This window comes from Dromiciops gliroides, chromosome 3 (genome assembly GCF_019393635.1).
Source record: "Dromiciops gliroides isolate mDroGli1 chromosome 3, mDroGli1.pri, whole genome shotgun sequence".
Lineage (NCBI taxonomy): Eukaryota > Metazoa > Chordata > Mammalia > Microbiotheria > Microbiotheriidae > Dromiciops > Dromiciops gliroides.
The window spans coordinates 255,885,243-255,912,603 of record NC_057863.1 but is presented as its reverse complement, the minus strand read 5'-3'; the positions used below and the strand labels follow the sequence as shown (position 1 = coordinate 255,912,603).

General features: G+C 33.2%; 1 protein-coding gene across 6 annotated transcripts in view; it reads right to left on the bottom strand.

Annotated features, from left to right (window-relative positions):
• Positions 1-27,361, bottom strand: part of USP25 (ubiquitin specific peptidase 25) — a 139,867-nt gene that overhangs the window by 32,702 nt on the left and 79,804 nt on the right. For 2 of the 6 annotated variants that reach the window (XM_043993153.1, XM_043993150.1), the window contains exons 15-17: positions 25,577-25,777; positions 23,836-23,975; positions 19,124-19,219 (exon numbers count right to left, since the gene is read on the bottom strand). In XM_043993153.1, coding sequence (XP_043849088.1) covers positions 19,124-19,219; positions 23,836-23,975; positions 25,577-25,777 — 437 coding nt within the window. Of the gene's footprint in view, positions 1-19,123; positions 19,220-21,243; positions 21,358-23,835; positions 23,976-25,576; positions 25,778-27,361 lie in introns of all 6 variants that reach the window. The other 4 variants (XM_043993154.1, XM_043993151.1, XM_043993152.1 and 1 more) reach the window with 3 other exon arrangements.

The following is a 27,361-nucleotide window of genomic DNA, read 5'->3' as shown; positions in this document are numbered from 1 at the left end:
ATATTATATGATGATCATTTAGTATATATTGGTTAGATTTCTTCTCTAGTTGCAGTTGCAGGATAATATAACCCAAAACAGGTGGTTCATTATATGTTTGCAGCATATAATGCAACTGATAAATCAATAAATATTTACTGAACATCTCTTATAGATTAAGCAATAAGCCAGAAGCCAATTTCTCTTTATTTATGGCCATCTGCTAGAAACATTCATAATAAGGTCTGATCCTATGAATTGCGAATTTCTTTCTCTTGCCAAACTTCACCCATTATCTACAGAAAGGTTAGGTACCAAGGATAATTGTTTTGGTAGAATACTTAAAAAATGACAACACAAAAAACTCTTTTGTAAAATCAACATGCTATAATCCAATGGGTTAACTTCCAACTATGTTCTTTATACTGTGCTAAACAGCATTTTAGGTTATAGTGTGTATAGAACTTATTTAATCACAAATCCCTTAATAATTACTGACACAAGTTAGAAAGCAGCATACCAAAGTGATGGTATAAGTAAAACTAATTTATTTTGAAAAACTTAAAACTCTCTTCGTAATATTTTTTTTTACTATGTCAAGACATTTTCTCTAATGTGTTTCATAAAAAGTAATGCTATTTTAATATTTTGGGATCTAGTTTTAGAATGTTTTTCTGTTTGTTTTTTTAGTGAGGCAATTGGGGTTAAGTGACTTGCCTAGGGCCACACAGCTAGTAATAGTAAGTGTTAAGTGTCTGAGGCCAGATTTGAACTCTTCCTGACTCCAGGGTCGGTGCTCTATCCACTGTGCCACCTAGCCACCCCCTTTTCCTTTTCACTATGTTAATGTTTCATAGTAATGCCACCAAAAAGGTAGGGAGGACACAAACTAAAGTTCACTAAAAGACCAATGTCTTGATTTTATTTCTGCTGCTTTTATAGAATAGTAAGACAGAGTCTAGGTGAAATAATTTTAACTTTTCAGTGCAATAAATCTGAACTGTGATGGGAAACTGCAATTTTTCCATTTTGCACACATTATTATGCTTGTTTTTTGTTTTTACATAGTTTGTAAATTTTGTTTTAATTCAGTGTTTTCAGCACTATTAGTTTAAATGTCCAAAAACAAATAAAAAACCCCTACCTTTTTGGCATTATCTGATATGTACATCTATTGAAACAACTGTAACAGTCAGATTAAAATGATGGTATTATGATAAAAGTAAACAAACTGTAGAAATATATATAATTAGTTTTCAAATTTATTGATTACATAGTGAAGTATCATAGACCAAAGGAGCTAAGAAAAGCAATGTAGGATATATAAAAGAAATGCATGAATCTTGGACCCAGCTCTAAGCAACTTACACTTTAATGAGGAAAAGATATGTACATATCAAATGGTTAGTTAACAAGACTAAGTGTGAATATATATACACACACATGTGTTTGTGTTCAAAGGAGCTATTAATGAAATTTTATTCAGGTCGTTAGTGTTTTCTTGGCAGCCAGCTTTTAGTTTTACTAAGGACTAAAAGTTTTTTCCCATGCCCTTGGTACCTTCCTCTCAAATACCTTAATAACTCATCAATTCCCTAAAATTGTGTTTTTTCTAGCATGGAATTATTCTCTGTATACTTGATCTTTTCTAGCTGTCTTTTCTGGATACTTATAATTTCCAAACTACATGGAATGAAGAGCCTTAAGATATAGAAAGCAAAAGAAATTACAAACATGAAATAGTATGAAGTATTTAACTACAAAAAGCAGTCACTTTGTCCATTTGCACAAATGTCCACAGAATATCGAACATACATGTATAAGAACAGGATAGAAACTTGTTTTTATACCATTTCTATATGATCCCCAAAGAGACAAGAACAAGACGATAATAATGATGGTGACAATAATAATAGCAATGATGATGATGATGGTACAATCGCTCCCTTCAAAGGCTAACCCTTAAGTCCATATTACTCAGGGTAGAGTGCAAAGGGAATATCCGCCAGAGATCTATAGAGACAGTGAAAATGCTACAGTGGCTATAAAGGTTTGATAGGAATACTGAAACAATGCAAAATGAACTCTGGGCCTTGGCCAATGTGATGAAATTGATAATCTAAGATGATACATCTAAGAAATATATGGGGCAACATAAAATTAAAGGGTGGCACTACTCAAATTTATTACAATGATCAGCTTGACAAAGATGACAACTAGAGTGAATGGTGCACATTAATGTACCACAAGACAAACATGATATATCAAAACAAACTAATACAACGCCTACTGGAAATGCGTAGGTATAGATGGCATTGACTACTAAAGCAGGCAAAGGGCATATCTAAAATGCACCTAAGATATGGTTACTTTCATTCTATGCCAAGACTACATAAAAACAAAAACTGGAAATAAACCTTTCCAGTTACATATAAAGGCTTCTGTTTTGTTAAAGATACCCTTAGCTCTATATAACACAGCAATATGCTGCTGTCTAGTTCAAGGCAGTCATAATAATTAACTTCATCTCTAAGCCTAGAATAGATGAAATGAGATGAAACAGGAGTTATTAAAACCATGGAAAAATTGAACACCTTGAGGTTACCAAAAATCTTCACTTTAATACAAACTCCAGAAATTATACCTAATGACATAAAAGATTAAAAACAACAACAGTACCAATATTTAAAATTATTTGTGAAAGCAGATGGGTTGGATACATTCTAAAAAGCCCTTTTGGAGCTTGACCATGCAATCAGCAGACCAATTATACTAAAACAGTGTAATTCAAAAAAGCTGTTACCTAGACCAACAAAGTACAAATCCTATCCATTACTTGTTGAATGGCCCAGAATATAAGATTTTTTTTTTTACATTTTAAAAAACAATAACCATTATGAATGAATGCTTTCTTCCAGAGTATTTGACAGAAAGGGTAAAAGCATTTTCCAGACCTGCAGATAGTGGCTCGGTTGTTGTTGCCATGGTAAGAATCAGAAGAGGAAAGTTAGGGCTATCAAGTAATATTACTTAAGAAAGGCATCAAATAACACAATGGCAGGACTTGAAAGAGCTCTTTAAAATTTAGGGAAAGTCACTGAAAAATATCTTCAATATCTAACCAGGTAAACAAAACAAAACCTCAACACCATATTTTCCAATTAAAGAAAAAAAAATGTGGAAAGGTATCAGGAAAAACTAAAGTACATGAGGAACCTTAGATTTCTTTAGTCGTCAATTAAAAGCAAAAGTCAAAAGATTAAGGCAATTATGAAGAATAAAATAAACAATTCAACATCAATCAAAAACTTTACTACAGAGGCTTGAGAAGTAAAGAAATCAGAGGAGAGGAGCAGCTAGGTGGCGCAGTGGATAAAGCACCAGCCCTGGATTCAGGAGGACCTGAGTTCAAATCTGGTCTCACACTTGACACTTACTAGTTGTGTGACTCTAGGCAAGTCACTTAACCATCATTGCCCAGCCCCTGCTATCTCCATACCTCCACCCCCCCACCAAAAAAACCCAAAAAACAAAAAACAGAGGAGAGATAAAATCATCAAAGGAGGCAGACGTGAAAAATCTTTAGTTTTCTATACAGCTGTTATACAATACCAAAAAATCCAAGTTAATTGAAATCAGAAACGGAAAGTTTGCACGCTGCTAAGATAATGAATAATAAAACAGTTGTGTCAAAAAGAGTAACTGAAACTTTAGTTTCTCTACAAAAAAGGTGGCTAATCAGGACTAGATACATAGATTGGACCATTTATTAAATATTATGGGTCAGGCATTGTGATAAGTGCTAGGGATATAAAACCAAGAAAACAGGATGGACCCTTTTCTCAAAGAACTTACATTCTAATGAAGGAAGACAACGCATAAAGGAGATATTGAAAGGTAGAGGAAGAGGGGAAGAAAGTTACCCAGTGGCAAGGCAGCTTGTGTGAAGATGAAGCAGACTGGAAAATGAATCAGAAATGAAGATCCATAGTTATTGGCTTAAATAGTAGCTAATATTTAAGAACTAACATTTACACAGTGCCTATATGTGCTAGGATGCTAAGTGCTTTACAAATATTATCTCATTTTATCTTCAAAACAACCCTGGGAACTCCATTTTTCAGATGATGAAACTGAGGCAAATAGAACATTCACATAGCTAGTAAATATCTGATGTCACATTTGAACTCAGGTTTTCCTGACTATAGGCCCAACATTCTATCTACTCTGACACTTAGCTGTCCAAATGCTTCATGGTAGCACAAGAATTATTAGAAACAAATTTACCAGTTTCTTCTCAAACACAAGCCTGATCCTACCTTTTAATTTTTTTAAACAGAATGTATCATATATCTAGCACCACCTAATTAGAACATCTATGAAACTTTCGAACATAGGCCAATGTCACATTTATGTAGTTTATACAACGCATTCACATAGCTAGTATCACTTAAAAAACCTATTAACACAAGAAATCAATATGCTTAACAACAACAACAAAGTCAAAAAATCCCATCTCTGTTATAAGAGCAATTTCTTATCAATTTAGTAATTTTTGAACAAACTACCTGGAAGCACAACATTTTTTTTTTTAGTCTTTGGTGACTATTCCAAGGTGTTCCACCCTCATGGATTATTTATGTACTACAAGTACATAGAACAGTCCCAACTATGATGAGAATGGTAGGGTATTTTATGTCCACATGGAAAACTGTTTTCCATAGTTCTTCCTAGCCTTAAACCTATAAGTAGAATAAGGCTTCCATGTTAAAGACAGCATAAAACAAAAATACTTCTCAATTGAGTTATATCAAGCCATAAAAGCTGCATTCAAAGACATATTAAATTGTCCCTTCATCTTATGTAATCCTTTCTCCACATAGCAAAAGTCATTTGGACTTGACAAGTATAAAATTTTTAATGTATGTTAAGGAAAAGAAGAGACTGAAGGCTTCAGATTGCATTTGTAGGTCATGGTGTGTTCAACAGATAAAGTAAACACCTATACATACCTTGGTTAGTTCCAAGTTAAAAATATCCAGTATAAAGAAATTCAAAAGAAGGTTATGGTTGAATATTTTAAGAGACTTTTGAAATCAATGCTTAATAGGATGAACACATTTAAAACAACTGACACCTATGCAATACCAGAATTAATATACACTCTGTAACTAAAACTGACCACATATCAGACTTGGAAAATATCCTAACAGAAATTTAGGCAATATTAACTAAATCCAGAAACCACAAGATAGCTACAGAAAAGATTAATACTTTGTTGCCAAAAAGGTGAAGCAGATTCATAGGCATTTTTAGTGCACATAATAAACAGATTTTTAAAAATCTATAGATACACTTTTAGCATAAACAAACATCACCTCACCAAGCAATAATAATGGATGATACATACCAATAGATTTGTCAAAAGTAACAGAAAGTTACTACCCCCAGCCCCGCATTCTATAATCCCAGAATGGAATCAAAAGGCCACCCATGTGAATGAGATATCCACATGAATTAAGTCAACAGTATGCTGAAAAAGAAGCATTGAACAAATGGTTATCATTTGGATTTGTTTGTGGAAATAGAGGTTTATGATAGTAATATACGACTGGGGCCAAACACAATTATACTGCACTATCACATATTATAGAAGGATTATCCTTAAGGAATTCAAATTTCATGACCCATGTCAATTAAGCAAGGAAATGAAAGAAATTGTGTAACATATCACCCTAGGCTGCAAAAATCTGACACTAACCTAATATATAGCAAGCTGTGACCTGATTGCTAGGAGTCTGATGTCTTTCATGCATTGATTAATGACAAATTATCACGCAACAAATACAGACATGAAAATAGGCTATAAACAACTCAATCAATAAAATTTACTAAAACTGGACCATTAGTTGTTGCACACAATCATGTAGATATAAAACTGGTGCATGAAAACCTAGGCTAATTATTTTTTTTAGTAGATATACCAAACAATCATAATCTCTAAGCTATGGAATGAAAATCTTTCAAAATTCAAAAGTCTAGCAGTTGAAATAGAAATCATGTGGAAAGAGGATTTATATCAAAGATGCTTTTGGGAAGCCTACAGAATGTAAGATTACATCCTAATACTTTTATTCAACTATCAAAAAATTATTTTATCTATACTATGTTAAAATCTATTTCTATAAGAACTGTTTCGAAAGAAGATGAAATGATTATGATAATCAGCGCATTTTAAACAAGAATATAGAAACTATAAGAAAAACTAAAAAAATTTTATAACATGACCTGGAGTCCAGACATATATCAGAAGCTTGCTATAGTTTCATGGATAGAAAAATGACAAGATTCCTATATTATAAATGGAACTCAAAATATATTTGAGAACTTGTCCAATAAATGATACTGGAACTAGAACATTATCACACACTGAACCACAGTCCATAAGTGCCCCAAAATAACAACGAAAATTATATAAATATATAAAATGATATAAAAATTTAAGTGTTGTAATAGGTATTGTTACACCAAATAACCATAATTTCCCATGAAACAAAAAGTATTTAAAAATACAAAGATCTAACAGAAGAAATGAAAATTATGTGGGAATAGACTAGGGTAGACATCATCTCTGTGATTCTGCCTGCTGTTGGAGTTGTGTTGAGGATATAGCCAGTAAGTCTATGGAGGATGAACTTAACACTAATTTTATCCACCTGTGCAAAAGTACACAGGATACCACCCCCTTCGTAGTCCCCCACAACCTTAAGGCTCTGTCCTGAGGCCTCTTCCATTTTCTTTTAGCTGGTGATTTCATCAGCTCCTTGGGTTAGATTATGATTTCTGAACAGATTAATCCTTGATTTTTATATCTAACCCCTAGTCTCTCTTGAGTTCTAGTACCACATCAACACTGGACATTTGAAAATTTGTATCCAATAGGACCTTTAAACTCAACATGATCCAAAACAGGTCTTTTATCTCTACCCATCTTTCCCCCTTCTTCCCTCCAAAAAGAAGTTTCTTTCCTCTTTTCCCATTTCTGTTGAGGGTACCACCATCCCCTTGGTCACCTAGGTTTACAACCTAGTTGCCCCCAACTCCTCTCTCATATTCATTGCTTATATCTAGTAAATCATCAAAGCTTGTCATCTTTTTCTCTACAACATATCTTGGATATCCTTTCTCTACTCATACTCCATTATCTTACTTGAGGACTTCATTGCTTCTCATCTAGACTACTGCAAATGCCCAGTTGGTACCCCTTTCTCAAATATTTCCCTCCTCAAATACATCCTCTACTTAAGTAGCTCCCTATTGCCTCTAGGATCAAAATAAAGTACTTGTTTAGTATTTAAAGCTCTTCAAAACCTGGCCTTTCCTTTATTTACAATCTTAGACCATACTCTTCTCCATGAACTCTATAGTCCAGCCATATGGGACTACTTATTCTTTACACACATTCCCCATTTCCTAGTCTGTTTGCTCCCTCATACTTAGACTGCTCTCCCTCTCTTCACCTATTAGAATCCCTGGCTTCCTTTAAGTCTTAGCTCAAATGCCAACCAAAACAAGAGTTCTTTCCTGGCTCCCCCCAAAAGCCAGCCTTCCTCTCTAAGGTTATCTTCTATTCTCTCTTGATGTATCTTCTATATACCCAGTTATTTACATGTTATTTGCCCTCATTTGAATGTGAAATCCCTAAGGGCAGGGACTATTTTGCTTTTTCTTTGTATTCCTTAGCACAGTATTTGCATTGCTTAGCACAGTGCATATAATAAGTGCTAATTTAATAAATCAATGTTGATTAAATTTTAAAGTTCAAAAGAATAACAATAGAAGAGGAACTTATTTATCTTCTATTTAAACCCCACCCCCAAAAGAGGAGAAAATAACAACAAGAAAACAACCACCACTTCCTCAGGGTGGAGAAAGAGGGGAGAGGGAGGGAAAAAGGAGTCAGATACTTATAAGGCTGATGTACTACAGCAATTACTTTGTGTGCCCTAAGACAATAGTTGTCAAAGCCTGACAGGAACCCTGAAATGCTGGAAAACTGGGCTCAGGTAACACCACTTATTTGACGAGCTCTCAGGTCAGTGTGATTTAACTGCTACTAAGAGCAATGAAAACAGATGGGACAGTATAGGGCTACAGAGTGTATCTAATCAGAACCGTTGCGATGAACAGCTGAACATGGAGAGTACAGCAACTGGTACTCCTTCATATTCTGATATGACAAGGCGGCAAGATATACCAGAACAAATTAGAAATAGTAATACCCCACCTGCCAGAAATGCTTTGGTGCAGATGACACTCACCACTAAACTGGGACTACTATGAGTGCACATGAAATGAATTGATGTAAATGTTTTTATTATGCACCAATACTACATCATAACAAAATTAGAAACAGATCTTACCAGTTATAGGCAAGGACTTCATTCTGCTTTGTGTCAACGATATCCTCAGCTCCAAGTTACACAACAACTTATTGCAGATCAGTGCATGGCAATCGTAAGAAATAACTTCATTCCTAAACCCAGGTTAGATGAAATAAAAGCGGAAATTGAGGAGTTACTTAAATCTGGAGAGGGAAAAGCGGAAGAACCTGAAGGCATTAAAAATCTATACTTAATGCATATCACAGAAGTGTTACCTAATAATGAAAAAGATGGTGAAAAGTAATGCCAAATCTCACATGATTTTGAAAAGATGGGCACACTTAGAATGGAATTTAGAAGAGCCCTTTTTATGTCTGACAGGAATCCAAATGATAGACCAACTAGAACCAAATAAAATCATTTTTTTAATGCTGGTATTGGTATCTGCTAATATCCATCATGAAGGAATATTTGTTCTGGTAATATTTGACAGAAAGTGCATAAACATTTCAGGACTTGTATGTAACAGTATATTACTGTATATTCCATGGTAAGGACTATAGGAGAAAATGTGGAGCTATTCAGAAAAACTCCTAATGACAGACATCAAATACCAGCATGGGAGAGGTAGCTTGAACACTTTTGAAGATCTTTAGAAAGACAACGGAAGATATCAATATCTAGTCATTCCATGTCATGGAAAAATGAATACCATTTTGTCTGATCAAAGGCAACAAAGAGAAAATGTGAAATGGAATCCAGAAAATAAAAGAATATCAGAAATTCCTGATATCCTTCATCAAATATTGAAAGTGAAAGTCAAATGGTTAAAGGCCACAGAGGGAATCAAAGACATGCAAAGAATAAAACAATTCAACAACAATGAAAAATTATACTCTAGAGGATTCAGAGGCAAAGAAATGAGAGAAGAGAGCCCCTGAAGGAGGATGTGGTAATCTTGGCACTTGGTTGTCTATATGGCTTAAAGAAGACCAACAGAATGAAAGTGCAAGCTGGGACAAACATGAGATATAAAGTTTTAGAAAATGAATGACAGAAGTTACATCTGTGGAGGCAATTCTAGCTATTCTCCAAAACTGGAAAGTGGTGGCTCTGAATCAAATCCACAATTATTGATTCAAATGCTTCATAATGGCCTGTGAAATATTAACAAAGAATTGTACCAGCTTCCTTTCTGGTGAAAGACCAATCTCATCTTCATTAACAGAAAGTTTCACATACTTATTAGCCAAGGATGAGAACAAATAATGACCCCTACAAATATAGGTCGAATACCTATTTAGATACTGTATACTAAATATTCACAACTTGTCTTACTAAAAAAATACCAATCAACACAAAAAATACTATTTTGTCTGAGGAACAAAAAGGGTGAGCCAAATATCCCAGGCTGTAAAGAGCAAATCATTATTAATTCAGTAATTACTGAGCAAATTACTTCCAAACACTATAGCATTCGTATCCCCGTTATTAAATATTACAAAGCCTAAGTTCTGCACTCATAATTTTGTCAGATATTGAAAATACAAACATAAATCCAAGAACAATGAAAATGCTAGGATATTTGATGTCCTCCTGGAAAACTCTTCTCTATTTAAAATATCCCATCAACAACATGTCAAGAACAATCGATATAAAACATGACATCTTCCAGGGATAGCTCACTACAGTTCTCTTGAATAACTTTCACAGAGGAAGTAAATACCAAACCATCATATTTATTGACTTACATGGAAATTATATGGCTCCACTGAAAAGCAAATTAAAAAGCTACTTCATCTCATGGAAACTTTCTCCAGTAATATCAAAATGTGATTTGGATTTCCTAAGTCTCTGTGTTTTCTTAACATAAGCCAAGAAAGAATAGAGATTCAAGGCTGTAAGTATAAATCCTCATGTCATATTGAACTAACAAATAAAGAGCAGGCAAAACTAAGACTATCAAAGAACTTGAAGACTTTCTGTTTGTCAAGATACTGACTTCACATCAAAGGTAATGGGAAGAATACATTTAGAGCAATTAATACCTATGTAATGTAAGTAAATTTATATTTTTGACATGGCAAAAAGGAAGACAACAGTTCTAGGTGTCCAAACTCATAAAATTCTAATTAAAACACTTGGCATACTGCCCTAAAGTAGATGTAGAAAGATGAACATTTCCTTGTAAAAAGGAAGAAAAGGATGTTTTCAGAACACATGAAAAACCAGTAAAAAATATGCAGAAAAACTTCTGGAACAAGTGGACCTCACTTCACAAAGCAACAGCAAAGGTTGCCAATGGGTATATTCCTCTTAATATATACCTTAGCACAGAGACTAGCTAACGGGAAGTGCTTAATAAATGTTTACTGACCAACTAAATTTAACAAGTGTAGAACAAAGTGGTTTATCTCTGGGCAGACCCTTAAGAAAGATCCTAAATTTTAACCAAGAGTGGAATCAAAAAGGAATCAAACCAACAACATATTTGATAAAGAAATGTTGAACAAATGGCTGTCATGCAGATGTTTTTATAGAAACAGAATTGTTTATGATGATTCGGTATCAAGTTATTATCAGAAATGGAAGAAAGATTATTCTTTAGTAATCCAAACTTAATGAATGATTCAAACTATGCAAAATAGTAGAAATTGTACAATGGTGTCACTCACAGTAGCGTACAAAAATTTAGTAACTACCAGGTACCTATAAATATTTGATCATTTAGTTAATTATAATCCAGAATTTCATCATCCTTTTATAAACTAACAGATTCACACTATGAATACAAACATAAATATCATTGAGAGTACCACAATTCCACAACTAAGGACCAAGAACTTAGAGAGCTATGTTGACTTGTACATAATACCAATCCACAACAATTTAAGAACAATGTATTTAAAATCATACCATAGGCAAACTACATGGAGTAAAAACCACTTTCAGAAAATAAGACTTAGCAGAAGAAATTAAAACCATACGAGAAAAGGATGAGGTATATATCATCCCTGTTATCTTTCTGCTATCAAAGTTATTCTGAAGTTGTTTTCAATGATATGCCGGTTACATCACAGTACTCATTAAATTACCAAAAGCAGTCTTTTATCCTCCTGAACAATAGTCTACAGAGCATTAAATATAAAAGAACAGCAAAATAGTGGATTGTCTTCAGACTTTTTAATCTGAACACAATCAACAATGATGAAGCCAGGAGAAGAGTTATGATGATAATCAAATACCTACAAAGACATGAACTAGTGATTAAAAGAATATGTGAAGCTCACTACCTTTTATAAAACAGATGACAAATTCCTATACTAGAAATAAAGACATCAAAATATCTTTGAGAATTTAACCAAAAAATATATTGGATCCACGGCATTATCATCAATAGAACTGCTATTTATAAATACCCAGAAAATATTGTTGTGTAAAAACTTAATGATGTTTAAGAAATTTCAAAGCTACTTGTTTGAAAAACTTTGGAAACACAAAGACTCAGCAAAATAAAATAAAACTGTGATCAGAGAATGAGGTACACATCATCCTGGCTACTCTATTTTTTTTAAAGGCAATGAGAGTTAAGTGACTTGCCTAGGGTCACACAGCTAGTGAGTGCCAAGTTTATGAGGCTGGATTTGAACTCAGGTTCCCCTGAATCCAGGGGTGGTGCTTTATCCACTGTACCACCTAGCTGCCCCTCATCCTGGCTGCTCTTGCAGTATCCTGAAAATGCCTTCAATGAACCTGTAGAAAATGAATTTACATTCCAATACTTTTATCAGTTGTAAACCCATTTGATTTTATTCATCTGTATAATATCAAGTATAAATTAATAATAGCAGGTTATAGAATTAGGATGGTTTCCAACTGAATGCCACTGAAAAAGATGAAGAGAAGAATGTAACACAACAATAACAGTAGTAATAATGCCAAAATTAATACTTTTATTAAAGCATTTATTAAGCCCTGTACTAAGGGAAAGGGAGAAATAAGGACTAGTCATAAGCAAAACAATGTCTAAATTAGAGAGGGATTATGCAGAGACTTTTTTCAATATATGCACATATGCTGCATATATAAGTCTATATTTTCAATATATGTGTATATTGTATAGAAAAGTATCTGTTTTCAGTATATGCATACATAAAACATATGCACTGAATAGAACAACATCTAAAATATTAAAGGAAAAACTAAACGAATTACAAGGAGAAATAAATAAAATTATAATGGTGAGAGAGTTAAATGTATTGTATTAAGCCCTAAATAAATTTAACCAACAATTAAACAAAAATTTAATATCTTGACTAGAATTTTAGAAAAGTTAGTTATATGAACATCTGGAAATTAGTGAATTGGAAATGGAAGAAAAAGGACTATACATATTTCTCAGATGTGCATAGTACCTTTATAAAACTGACCTTGTATGAGGACATAAAAACCTCACAAATAGACAAAAGCAGAATATTAAACATACCCTTTACTGATCACAATTAAATGATAATTATTTTAAATAAAGGGCCACTAAAAGTATTAAAAATCAACTAGGGACTAAATAACTGAAAGGCTCACCCAAAAATTGGTGAGTTAAAGAACCACAGAAATGATAATTCGTTAAAGATAATAACAATGAGCCCCAAATTAGATGATACAAAGTAGTCCTAAAGGGAAAATCTGCATCTCTAAAAAAAGCAATCAACCCACGGGACATGCAATTAAAAATACAACAAAAACCAACAAATTAAAAGCCAAAATAGAAATCCTGAAAATCAAGAAGGATATCCATAAATTTGAAAGCAAAAATAAATACTTAATGAATTAAACTGGTTTTTAAAAATTATTAAAAATAAAATAGAAAAATCATTACCTAACTGTATTAAAAACAAGATGGAAGTTAAATTGAAAAAATTAAATAAAACATTAGCAAAGATGCTACAACTTGTCATAAAGATTATACCCAATGATCAATTTGAATTTATACTAGGAATTCAGAGTTGTTTTCAAATTAGGGAAAATATAAACAGAAACAATGTTAATAGCAAACAAAAAAATCACACAATTATATTAATTGATGTTGAAAAAGCTTTTCATGAGATACAACAGCTTTCATAGGAATAAATATGTTTATTTAACATGATAAATAGTATATATCTAAAACCAATAGCCAGCATCATGTGTAATGGAGATAAACTAGAATCCTTTATAAGATTAGGAGTGAAATATGTATATACATTGCCAGCACTTCTATTTGACATAGTACTGGAAATTCTACAGCAATAAGACAAGAAAAAGAAATTGAGAGGATAATAAGCACAGGTAAAGAAAAAACAACGTCATCATCTCTTGCCAATGCTATGAGGGTGTACTTAGATAATGAATCAACTAAAAATTAAATGAAAAACTTTAAACTTCAGCAGTTACAGGATTTGAAATAAATCTACACAAATCACCAGTATGTCTCTATAATATTGATAAAACACTGAAGGAAGAGATGGAAAAAGAAATTCCATTTAAAATAACTGTAGAACGTATAAAATATTTGTGAATATACCTGCAAGAGACAACCAAGAACTACATAAACACAATTACAAAACACTTTTTACAAAAACAAGGGCAGATTTAAATGGAGAAATAACAATTGTTCATGGGTAAGCTAATATAATAAAAATGATAATACTATTCAAATTTATTTATTTATTCAGCACATGCCACTCAAACTACCAAAGTATGACTTTGAACTAGAAAAAATGATAAAATTTACATGGAAGGGCAAAACATCAAAAATTTGAAGAAAAACAATTTTTACAAAATGAATAAAGAGAATAGTAGCACCAGAAAGCAAACTATACTACATAAGAGTGATTCTCAGAATAGTAAATAGTACTGGTTAAAAAACAGATTGATCAACAGAACAGTTTGAGTATACAACATACAGAAGCAAAGGAATCTAGTAGAGTAATGTTTGGTAAACACAAAGGCCTCAACTATTGGGGTAAGGACTCAGTATTAATAAAATCTGCTAGGTAAATTGGACATTAGTAATGACGAAATTGGGTTTAGACCAACACCTCATACCTTATACCAAGATGAAGAGGTATTGCTCAAAAAATATTATTTATAGCCTCCCTTTATAGCCATATAAAAATGTTCCAAATAAGTAATTAGAAAAATGCAAATTAAAGCAATTCTGAAGTTCTATCTCACACCCATCAGATTGCAAAGACTGACTAAAAATATAAAGAAATAACAAATGTTGGACGAATGTAAGAAAACAGGTATACTGATTGATACGTTGCTAGTAGAAATGTGTCCACACAAGCAATTTTGAACTATACACAAAAAGATACTACACCGTGTGCATCCTTTAACTTCTAGGCTTATACCCCAAAGAGGTCAAAGAGGAATACATCCTTACATGTATAAAAACACTTAGAAAAATTTGAAATTGGAAATCTTGTGAAAACAAATTTTGAAAACTATCTCTACATGTAACTGGAAAATAATAAAATACTTTTATTAAAAAAAAACACACACACTTACAGCTACTCTTCTTGTGCAGGCAAAAACTGGAAACTAAGAGGGTGCCCATCAACTGGGGAATGGTTAAACAAACTGGCATATGAATGAATGGAATACTATTGTCTTGTAAGAAATGAGGGAAAAGATAGTTTCAAAGAAACATGGAAAGACCTGAATGAACTTATATAGAGTGAAATATGTAGAAGTAGAAGAACCATTTATATTATTATATCAATACTGTAAAAGTGAATAATTCAGAAAGACTTTAAAAACTGATTAAATAATTAACCACTATTCCAGAGGACTGATAAACTGCCCACCTCATGATAGAGAGTTCATAGACTTATAAGCAGAATAATAGACTTTTGGATGTGATCAATTCTGGCATTTGTTTTGCATTTCTATGCTTCTGTGATAAAAGCATTCTATATTTCTTTTTATCCTTTTTAATGGATAGGGGAAAAGTAAGGAAAAGAATAAGAGAAGGAAAGATGGGGGAAAATACTCAGTTTTACTGTGGACTTAAATTCCTTGGCAAAGAAAGGAAAAGCGACTTCTTTGTGAAGGCCATAGCTATGAAAAAGATCTTACGGGAAATATTTTGAAATTTAGAAAAATTCTAAAATATGAGAGATGAGACACAGTCTATTTTTTCTTAAATCTTGATATAATATTGAACCTGGAATTTTCTTTTATGTGTGTGTATGTATATATACTATATATATATAAATATATATAACAGAAACAATATTTTAATGAATAGTTTGGCAAGTTCTGCAACCAAAGGAGGTAGGGGGATACATGAAAACTACATGGATGAATAGAAAACAATTAAATTTATTAACCATAAAAGTTTTTATGTGTCTAATAAAAAGAATAGGGGTAAATAATTTTTAGGACAAGAATAACTTACAAGAAAAGAACCAGCATTACATTAGCCCTTTTTTTGTTTTTGTTTTTGTTTCTTTTTGTGGGGCAATGAGGGTTAAGTGACTTGCCCAGGGTCACCAGCTACAAGTGTCTGAGGCTGGATTTGAACTCAGTTCCTCCTGAATCCAGGGCCAGTGCTTTATCCACTGCACCACCTAGCTGCCCCCACATTAACCCATTCTTAACAAAAGGAACCAATTATATTAAAATTCAAAATATAGTAAGATAAAATATATTAAAGTTCTCAGTTTTTAAAATAATAACTATTTTTATTTAGTTTTGAGTTCCAAATTCTATCCTTCCTTCCTGTGGTAGTTCAGTTTTTTTTTGGTTGTTTGTTTGTTTTTAAGTTCAGAACCTTTGCTCTGGCCAAAGGGGTCTGTCTTCAAACCATCATCCCTTTTTGTTTATATTCCCTTTGCCTCAACTGTCCTCCCCTTTGTATGTTTTTTTTTTAAAAAGCTTATTACTCATACATTAATGGACCACTCCTTTTCCCACAAGGATGTTATATCACTTGCCCAGGGTCCCTTATCTAGTAGCAAAAGAAGAGTCTAGCTCTTACTGTCAGCTTTATAATTCTATATAACCTATCACTTACTGCCTTACATCTATTCTGCTATATAGAGCTAACAGTAAACACCACATTTTTATTTGTCATTAGGACAAGTAAGCCTTGGAACACAGTAGGAATCAATGTGACAACCCTATTTGTCAATTTTTTACTGGGGGGGTCAGGGAAGAGGAGTGTGAATGAGAAATTAGTACTTCTTGGTAACAGCCTTACTCATGGCAGCCAGGACATTGTTGAGCTCTTCATTCTTCTTCTTGGCCTGAATATGAGTTTCTACCGTTTAAAAAATATGAACTCTAGGGCACACTTATCTTTATAGACCTTTTTCCATGACCCACTGTTATATGGCAAACCCACACACCTCCCAGATGTCTCTCACAAACTTAGTGTGATACATCAAGCACCTATGGTGGCAACACTGCTATGGCTTCATTGAATTCTTGGTGATTTTGTGACTCTTGTCACCCACTGCCATAGGGTAGTGGATGGCCATACCTATGACATACTGTCACTCCCATGACACCAACAGCAAAAATCCCAATATATCTCTTTTTTGAATTCTAATCTTCCTAAATGCACTTCCAACTCAACATGTACCAAAGTTACTTTGGACTCACTATCTTTTCTCTTAAACCAATCTTACTTCCCTATTTTTATTATGGACACCACAATTTTCAAGTATTCCAGGTGACTGAAACCTCAGTCCTTCCTCACTCTCATATTTCACACCCAATCATATACCAAGTCTTTTCATTCTATAACAAAACCATCACTATAATATAGGGTCTCAACATATTCACCTGGGCTACTGGAGTAACCTCCTAAGTGGTTTCCTTTTCCTCTGGGGCAAGGGGCTTTTAACCAGGAATCCATGAATTTATTATTTAAAAATGTTTTTATGACTATATTTCAATGCATTTGGCTCTCTTTGTAGTCTTTTGTATTTTATTTTATGCATTAAAAAACATTCTAAGAAGGGATCCTTAGGCACCCCTAGACTGACAAAGGAGTTCATGACACACAAAATAAGTTAAGAACCCCTTCTTTAGGGTCTTACCTCTCAAAAACACCCTTCACACAGCTGCCAAATTGATAGGCCTAAAAGACACATCTGACCATTTTACTTCTCTGCCCATTGAACTCCAAGTACTCCCTCTTGCCCCTATGAAATTCCCGACTCTAGTATAAGTTGTTCATACTCTGGCCCCAGTTTACTATATATTCTCTCTCTCTTTTTCTCTCTCTTTTTGGCTGAGGCAATGGGGTGACTTGCCCAGGGTCACACAGTAAGTGTCAAATTCTAAAACCAAATTTGAACTCAGGTCCTCCTGACTCCAGGGTCAGTGCTCTATCCACTGCACCACCTAGCTGCTCCTTCATTATTACTTCTTTTTTTTTTTTTCTTTTTTTCTTTTTTTTTTTAGTGAGGCAATTGGGGTTAAGTGACTTGCCCAGGGTCACACAGCTAGTAAGTGTTAAGTGTCTGAGGCCATATTTGAACTCAGGTCCTCCTGAATTCAGGGCTGGTGCTCTATCCACTGCGCCATCTAGCTGCCCCTTCATTATTACTTCTTAAACACTCTATGTTCCAGTCAGACTGGCACACTTGCTGTTTGCCATACAGAAGATTCCATTTTCTATTGCCATGCCTTTTTATAATCTGTCACTTGAAATGCTCTCCTTCATTATTTCTAAAAATTCTGATCTTCCTTAAAGGTTTAGATCATGTGTTTGTTATCTCCTACACCACAGCATCCTTGTTGTTGAAGCTTATCCTCCCTCTCATATTACCTTGGACTTATTTTGTTTATGTTTTATATTTAATTATATATGTATATATTTTCCTCCAATAGAATGAAAGCTACTTGTTGTTTTTTGCTTGTTTGTTTTTAGTGAGGCAGTTGGGGTTAAGTGACTTGCCTAAGGTCACACAGCTAGTAAGCGTTAAGTGTCTGAGGCCGGATTTGAACTCAGGTACTCCTGACTCCAGGGCTGGTGCTCTATCCACTGCGCCACCTAGCTGCCCCTAATGTAAGCTACTTGTGTGCACAGATTGTATCCAGTGTATGACACACAGCAAGTATTAAATACTTGTCAAATGGGAATAAAAACAGCACAGGGTTTTGTGAGGATCAAATGAGATAACATATGTAAAGTGCTTTGCAAACCCCAAAGTGCTATATAAATGCTAAGCTACTACTATTAACTACCCTATTAAATAGAGAGTTATTATGCCTAATTTATAGATAAGGGAACTGGGGATCCAAGAGGCTAGAGAACTTTGCCCAAGTTTCATCAAAACAAGTCAATGTCTAAGCTAGGATTTGAACCCAAACCTCCTGTCTACAAGTAGACAGGGTAAATTCTCAATAAGACTGATTCTAGCCATCAAAACTAGTGTCTTTGGTATCAAATACTGGCTACAAATACCCTCCAATATCACCTTTCCTATAAACACATGCTAGATCAACACCCATAAGGCAGAGAACTACTGAGATACTTCAGGTAAAAGCATTTTTTTTTTCCTCCCAAGATTCTTGCATAGTTTCCTCAATGGTTCAATTAGCTTTGGCAACCCTTTCTAATACTCCTTTCAGGAATAACACCTAGATAGGAAAATAGTGATAGTACTAGTAAGCAAAATATTATATACAAAGAAGAAAATATTTAGGAATAAAAGCTATGGGGAAAAACAAAGGAAATATAAAGATGGAAATGTTAATTGTACCTTAAAGAACCCTGCTTCAGGACCACACCTGTCATATACACTCCTGGATTTACCTATAGCCATGATAATACCTTGCATGTTCGGTGTCATCATGATCTGCCACAAGGGATTTAAGGTGAAAGGTTGGAATAGTTAACATTTTTAAATGTTAAGAAAATGTCTTCATGTACATGCCAGCTAAAAAGCATCCCATAGACACAGCCAGAAAATATTGTTATAGCTACTGCTCATGATTTCCAAATTAATCATTGCATTTGTTTCTTTTATAGTAATCTAACCTGATATGCACATAAAGATATGTCTTTAAAATCAGCCAGTGATAAAAATACATGCACTGTTAAATATCACCCCAACAATGAAAAATTCTTCCCAAAGCATACACACACACACACACACACACACACACACACACACACACACACACACACGAACTCTTATCCAAATGGAAAGCTTAAATGAACAAATCTATTAATTCTAACCCACCCCACTATACAAGCAATTTCCTCCCAAAACATGAAAATTCAATACTTACATGCTTATTAAATTATACTACTTTCAAAGAGAGAACATAATATGAAAATGTCACATGGAACAAGCTATTGATATCAGAAAGCAGTTTGTATTACTTCCTTTGGCTTCATGTCACTTTTTCAATGACTAGATGACAAAATATAACTACATAATCTTCAATGATGTAATAAAATGTTTGTAGAACCAAAGGACCAAAAGCAGCATCACAAAGTTAATATGATGGTTCCTTTGGAGTAATGAAAGAGATTATGTATAGTATTTTTCCATTATAATATTTCAATTGAACCATATTGTATCTAAAGTTCCTAAGACCTAACACTACATACATAACAAATACCTTAAAACCACACTAATTTAGTCAAAATATCTTTTTGTCTGTTTTAGCATTAAGAGCAGTACTAGGTTATTTTCAGGGCAGTAATATCGATCATAGCCCTATCATAGTACTAATATGAGATTGCTGTGGCATAGTGGATTGAAAGCCAGAAAGAACTGGGTTCAAATCCCGCCTCTGACATAACTGTCTCTGGGATGCTTGACAAGTCACTTTACTCAGTGGTCTAGGCTATTGTCTAAGACTACAAATTGCCTAAAATGTACCTGAATTAGTGGGAAATGCTTTCTCACTTGGCACTTCCCAATGCTAATGAAGTACACATCCAGTCACTATCTCTATGAGATTATTGTTTGTAATTAATCTTTCTTGGTCTATTTTTTTAAAACCACAATTATTTTCAATTCTCAATCATACATTCTAATGCAAGCAATTTAATAATTCAATTATGCTTCTTTTTAGGTGGATTTGCTTGCTACATCCATGTCACTGCCTCTTTTCTGTTGCTGTTACTGTTTAGAAACCACCTTCTTCAAGTATATCACAAAGCAAAGGAAGAAATTCCACAATAGTTCGAAAAAGGGGCCAAGGATCTAGCTGATCTGCAGAAAATCTAGGCTTATTCTAGAAAAAACCAGAACAGGAATAGGATAGACTCCCCCTACCCTCCTGGAAGCACTTCTTGGTGTATAGGACATACATTTCTTAGAAGGTGAAATAAAGAGTTGGTAATAATATTACCAATGTATCTTTTTAACTCTTAAGGAAGTGGAAAAATAAATGTTGATTAGCTTCTCTGGTATCACATAGTTTTCCCTAGTTTCCATATACTTTCCTACGACACTTAGGCTGTGTAATAGAAAATATAAGAACAAATAATTTAGACATAATATCAAAACAGGGAGAATTTCTTTATACAAAGGCATTTTTAACACTCAAAAACTGTTTTGAGATTTTGAAATTAAATATAATATAAAAATTAAATATAATATACTTATTTTATCCACTTTGACATAATCCCCAAGTCTTTCTTTAGTTTTAATTATAATTTCAAGCTTTCATTAGTATGATCAAAGAAGTTACTCAATATCATGGATCACAGAATCATAAATTTAAAGCTGGAAGGGAGTGGCAAAGTTAAATGTTATAGAGAAAGTTACGTAAGTGTGAATATGCAGGCATGCTCAAACTATTTGTGCCAAGCAGCAAAATAAGACAGGTAAGTTTGTGGTGCAAAGGGCTATAAGAACAGTACCTCATCATCATAACCCCCCTTCACTGACTCAATCATAAATGTCCCTACATGAGGAATCGCCACCTCTACAACTTGCTGGTTAGAAGGTGGTTGACTGGTGGCTTTTTCAGGGGTCTGCAGGAGAAAATAATGAGCATGAAAAATTAGAAAAACAGAAGAGAATAACCTAAAACAGCAAAACTATTTTTGGCAGTGTGTGTGTGTGTGTGTGTGTGTGTGTGTGTGTGTGTGTGTGTGTGTGAAAGATGACTAACTTCTCAGTACTACCTAGATTTTTTCAGGCTACAAAGAAAGGCAAATAACATGAAATTTCTTTCTTTAAACTATAGGCCTCACACTAAACACATCAATTTTACTTTTTAAAATAGTATGAACTCCAAATTCTTAACATATGCAATGTATAATCTAAAAATATTTTTCATACTCATACCTTAAGGTAAGCTGAAGATTACATTGAAAAAAGCAACTAAAAGTAACTGACGAAACTTTTATTTAAACAAATGGCAGTCTTTAATTTCTTAATTGGTATGAGTGAAATGTCAGCTTTATAAAGTAAAAAATACTTATTCAGTCATTGGAAGAATATATCAAGATATAACAAGATATGGTCATATATCTTGAGCTGAAAGGGACCTTAGAGGCATTCTGTTCCAATGCCTTCATTTCCAAGATGGATTAAACAGGTTCAGAATTTTGAAATGAATTGTTTAAAGTCATATAAATAATAATAAGTAAAAGAACCAGCATAATAATAAGTAAATAATAAATAATAATTATTTATTAATAATAATAAGTAAAAAAACCCAGCACCTCTGCCTTCAAATGCAATACTCTTTAAATTAAACCAGGTAAACCATAGTGAAAAGTATAAATTACAGAAATTAAAAAAAATTAAACACAGCTTTATTACTTTCAAGTTAGTCCAATAAATCAAAGATAATAAGTGTTGAAGTGGTTCCTTTGTTGACTCAATAAAATAATATTCTTAACAGATTTCCAAAGAGGCTATCAATTGTTTACCTACAAAAGACCACTTGTAAAGAACTTAACCTACCTTCAAGTTGCACAACAAAGAAATGTTCTGATAAGTAAACATTAACAAAAAACTTATGGGATCATCGAATTTCTATTTACTGGATCTTGAATTTATTGTAGCATGAAACAAAGGTACTTTAATAGAAACACAAGCACTTGAGAGACAGGGATGTTTTCTGGTTTTTCACTGACACCCATCCAGTAAACCCTTAGTAAACAAATATTAGCAATTGTTAAAGATGAAGACCGCCACTGCCCTCCCCACTAATAGATGGTATTGTAAAGTATGACTCTCTTCTCCTGTTTGAGGGCGGTCTGGATGTGAGCCTGGATTCTAGAATGCCATGCCGACATGTTACAAACTTTGACATATCTTACACCAGGCTGAAAAAGTTTCAGAGATGGGTGTAGCAAAGCCATGAATGTCTGTCATCCAAGGACTAGTCTTATTAAGTGAGTATTTTTTCAGTCATGCTGATTTAGGAAGCGTTTCTATTAAAATGGAGGGGAATTATAATCTGTGGCAGTGGTGGGAGTGCTCATAACAATGAAATCACAGATCTTTAAGATATTCTATTGTTCCATTAAGTTAAATAATTCCTAGTCCAAATATGTTGTTAACTCATACATATATACCTATCAGCTCATATAATTTTGAGCTCTGTGGATATACCTTATGGAATTTAGCAGATATTAATGCACTCCTTATAATACTCCTGAGAGCAAAGAATGAAAAGAACTAACTTTCCATATTAGGATGACAGAACTTGAAACTAATGGGTTAAGAAAATGATTTACAATCACTTAGGTCAAACCAAGTGAAAACATAATTTGTGATTCATAAGTTTATTGAATTAATTTCCTATAAAGTAGGAACATAAAATGTTCTGAAATCTAATGGCACACTAGAGGTAGATGATTTGGTATCCATCCAGTGTCAAGAGCAATATTAAAGAATGTATGGGAACAGTTAAATATTATGCATGCCAAAATAGTGCTTCCTCATGGAACTTTCTTTACTCCCATCAGCATCTATTAACTATATATATATATATATATATATATATATATATATATATATATATATGCTGAAGTTGCTCCACAAATTCAAATTGTACAGAAAAAGAAGCACATAATTCCTCAAATACAACCTAAATCAGTTAAAGAAACTGATGTTTACATTTCATACAATAGAAGATAGGACATATTTTTTCAATTCTTTATATTAATTACATAGGCATTTGCATTTACCTAAGAGTCAACTAATTGCTATTATATGCATTAAATAAGAAACAAAATTACAGAACTACAAAGGACCTTGAAAATCATCTAGTCAAAACTCCCTTCATTTTGTAAAGGAAGAAAGCAAGATCCAGTGAGGATGACTGGTCCAAAGTCAAACAATTAGTAGTAGAAACAGGACCAGAACCCAGAATTAAAAACCTAATGCTCTGTTCTCTAAACTCCCTTGCAAATGACTTGAATATACCTATCTAAATCTAACACACACATATACACACACAATATCTCACATAACAGCTAACAAAAACTTCTTACCAGCTGTAAAACAGTTTCAGGATTTTTATCTTCGTGTTCTGATGATGCCCTGGTGATTGCTTGCATTGTTTCTTCTTTCAAATACTTGGCAAGATCACTTCTTGATGGCTGATCTAGGTATTCAGGTTCTTCTGCTTGTGCTTAATGACAAAAGAATTAATTCTAGGTTTAATATGAATCCCCAAAGCAATAGATTTGAATTAGTATTTGTTTATTTCATAATAAGAATTATGTTGCTGCTGTTCATTCGTTTCAGTTGAGTCCAACTCTTTGTGACCCCATTTGGAGATTCCTTGGCAAAGATATTGGAGTAGTTTGCCCCCCCCCACATTTATGTTCATAAAGATTTACAATAAAGAATAACTAACACCTACAAAAGTCAGTATAATTCTACAGAGGAAAAATGTTCTAATCCAAAAGATCTTCAAGTGCTATTCTTTTTTTATCCAATCTTCATTCATCTTTCTTGTCTTTACATCATTTCTTTTAATATTCTAAATCTTTTGTTTTTCCAAAGGAATTTTGTGATTATCAAGTTTTATAAAATATTCTTTTGAAAATTTCACTGGTTTAGCATTAAAAGTATAACTACAGCTAATTGTCATTTAGTATAGTTATTTTTAGACTATTAACAAGGCCCAATGTGAGGACTTAAAATTCCTCCAGTTATATAAATTATTCCTTACATCTTTAACAAGCACTTTGGAATTGAATCTATTTAAGTTCTTTGTGTGCTTTCGTAGATTCATCAGCAAGTACTTTGAATGAGATTTCTCTTCTATCTATTAGTGACTCTTGGATTTTGTCACTATATAAAAGTAGTTTGTAGCATGCAACTTTGTTAAATTCCCCTTTTTTTCCTCAAATACACAAGTAAAATTCTTCCTTTCAATGTATTTCATTAATTTTTAAAATTTCATTTCCAATTATTTTTAAAGAAAAATATCATTCTTTTAATTCCTTGTCTCTACCTTTATGTCTCTTCTAGACTTTTATTTTTGATTTGATATCCCTTATTCTGTATTGCTTGAGGGAGAGGGAGTGCTGAATTTTTGCTCATTATTGAATTTTACCTCTTATCCTCTCTAACATACACTTGACTCAAGTATTCATTTCAAATCTTGCTAAGAATGAAATTCCTTCTTGTTGTTGTTCACTTGTTTCAGACTCTTTGTGACCCTGGCAAAGATACTGGAGTGTTTTTCCATTTCCTTCTCCATCTCATTTTACAGATGAGGAAACTGAGGCAAACAGGGTTAAATGACTTGCCCAGGGTCACACAGCTGGTAAGTGTCTGAGGCTGGATTTGAACTCAGGTCTTCCTGACTCCAGCCCCAGAGCTCTATTCACACACAGCACTACCTAGCTGCCAGGTGAAATTCCTAGTGTAGTGGAATTAGACAATAGACCTCTACCATCAATAAGCTTTGAACTCATTGTTGAAATCCAATGTTTCAGTTCATATAGGACCTGGAACACTAGAATATATGTGTATTATATATGCATGTGCAAACACACACACACACACACACACATATAATAATATTACTGCGTAGTTACACATACAGCTTTATTGCATATATCTGTATTCCATATATATATATACATATATTATACACATACCTTGTAAATGTATTTGTATACAGAAAGAAAGAACTTATAAATCTATGTATATATGTAACATATTTCTTATATTTTATGTTAAACCTTAGAAATGTTACTACTGAAAAAAACAGCTAACCTGTTATTACAGAAGGTGCTGGCTCCCTCATTTTCTGGGATACTAAAATCTTTTCCTGATGAGCTTTCTGGGCAAGTTGTAGATCCCATTCCTCTAGCTCTTTTTCAAATTTCTGATTGTCTTCTTTGACAAAGTCCCTTAAATCAGTAGGTAGTGTTTCCATTCCAACAAGTTTCTGTCCAGTTTCCTTATGAAAGTCTTCTGCAAATCATATATTTCAAAGACTATTATGAGATCAAGAATGAAGAAATGTAGTTCTCAAAACAGAACATATTTTAACTTAATTTAACAAATATTTTAAGCTTATACTTTGTGAAGTAGAGATTACTTGTATGAAATAAATCTTTAGTTTTGCTACTTGTTGACAAACTTATGCTACCTAAAAATGACAGGGTAAATAGAAAAATATAATATATAATATAAGGAATTCTTAGAAAGGAATATTAGATTACAAATTGCTCTTCAACAAACCATATAAATTTCTACACACTTAATATGCAGAAATGAGAATTAAGGTTTAGAATTTGAGCTTTTGGCATACATTAACTTACTATTATAAGAAAATATCAGTTTCGTGCCTATTCACAAATTGGTATTGTTTTTGATGAAAGAGGAATGAAAGTAGTTACTTCTGGATTTACAAGCAGTAAAGATGGAACTTCACTATTGAATATAGTCGTACTATACTTTCTTGGGTATTATTTAATGCCCAACATAGTATGGTGAGGACTCTGGATGTTCAAATATTCCAGTACAATAAAAGCTCTAGTAGCAAGTCCTCCCAAACTGTAAAGATTTCAGGTATATACCTGGTGATGGATCATTTATGTTTAGTCCAAAGACTTGCCTAACTGTTTTAAAAGGGTCATTTGACCAGGCTGGCCATAGGGTAATGAATTGTTTGGTTACAGTGCTTATAGTAGTTTTCAAAGACTATCTTCAAAGTTATAGCAGGACTATGATCTAAGTTAGGAGAGGGACTTAAAAAATCAGTGATCTTTGCCATATTTAAGGATAGAACTATAATTTAAATCACAATTAATCTCAAGCAGTTATATTTATCATAGTATTCTATGAAGTTTTAACAAAAAGAGAATTATAATTGTAAGGTTTACCAAAACATTGTACAAGGACTATTTTACTTGAAGCGGTTATTTATGTCTCTCTACTGTAAGCCAAAAAGGAAACAACAACAACAACAAAAACCAAAACCAAACACCTTTTATCTTATAAGGTAATCACTAAGCAAGAATAAATAAAGTGAAAAACAGTAAAATTCAGGTTCTTAGAATACACAAAAATGGCAATGAAATGTTGGAGTTCGGGATAGAGTAAGGAAATATTTTTTTACTATATCTTCTTTTACCCCCAACTCTCCCTGTTTCTTAAGCCACCTATTTTTTTTTTTTTTAGAAAATCTGTGAACTTCAGCAACAATGACAGGACTAACTGTACATGCATAAACCCTCAACAGACCATAAAAGACTTCTGTCAGTGTATAGACATGACAAGTTACTACATTAATAAATGGCTACACGATTTAGCAAGAAAAAGCACAAACAAGGGCAACATTTAAATTTTCATTCTAATTCTGTTATAATTTCCAGGGTACTTGACCTTTCAAACCTCCGTTCTTCACTTATAAAACAGAAATACTTCTCTGGTCTAGAAAACATTAACTGATTAACTGACCCAATATCAACTGGATTCACATAGCACTTGATTTTTTTGCAGAACACATTAGCCAAGAAGGAAATTACTTAAGTAAGCATATTTAATTTCACA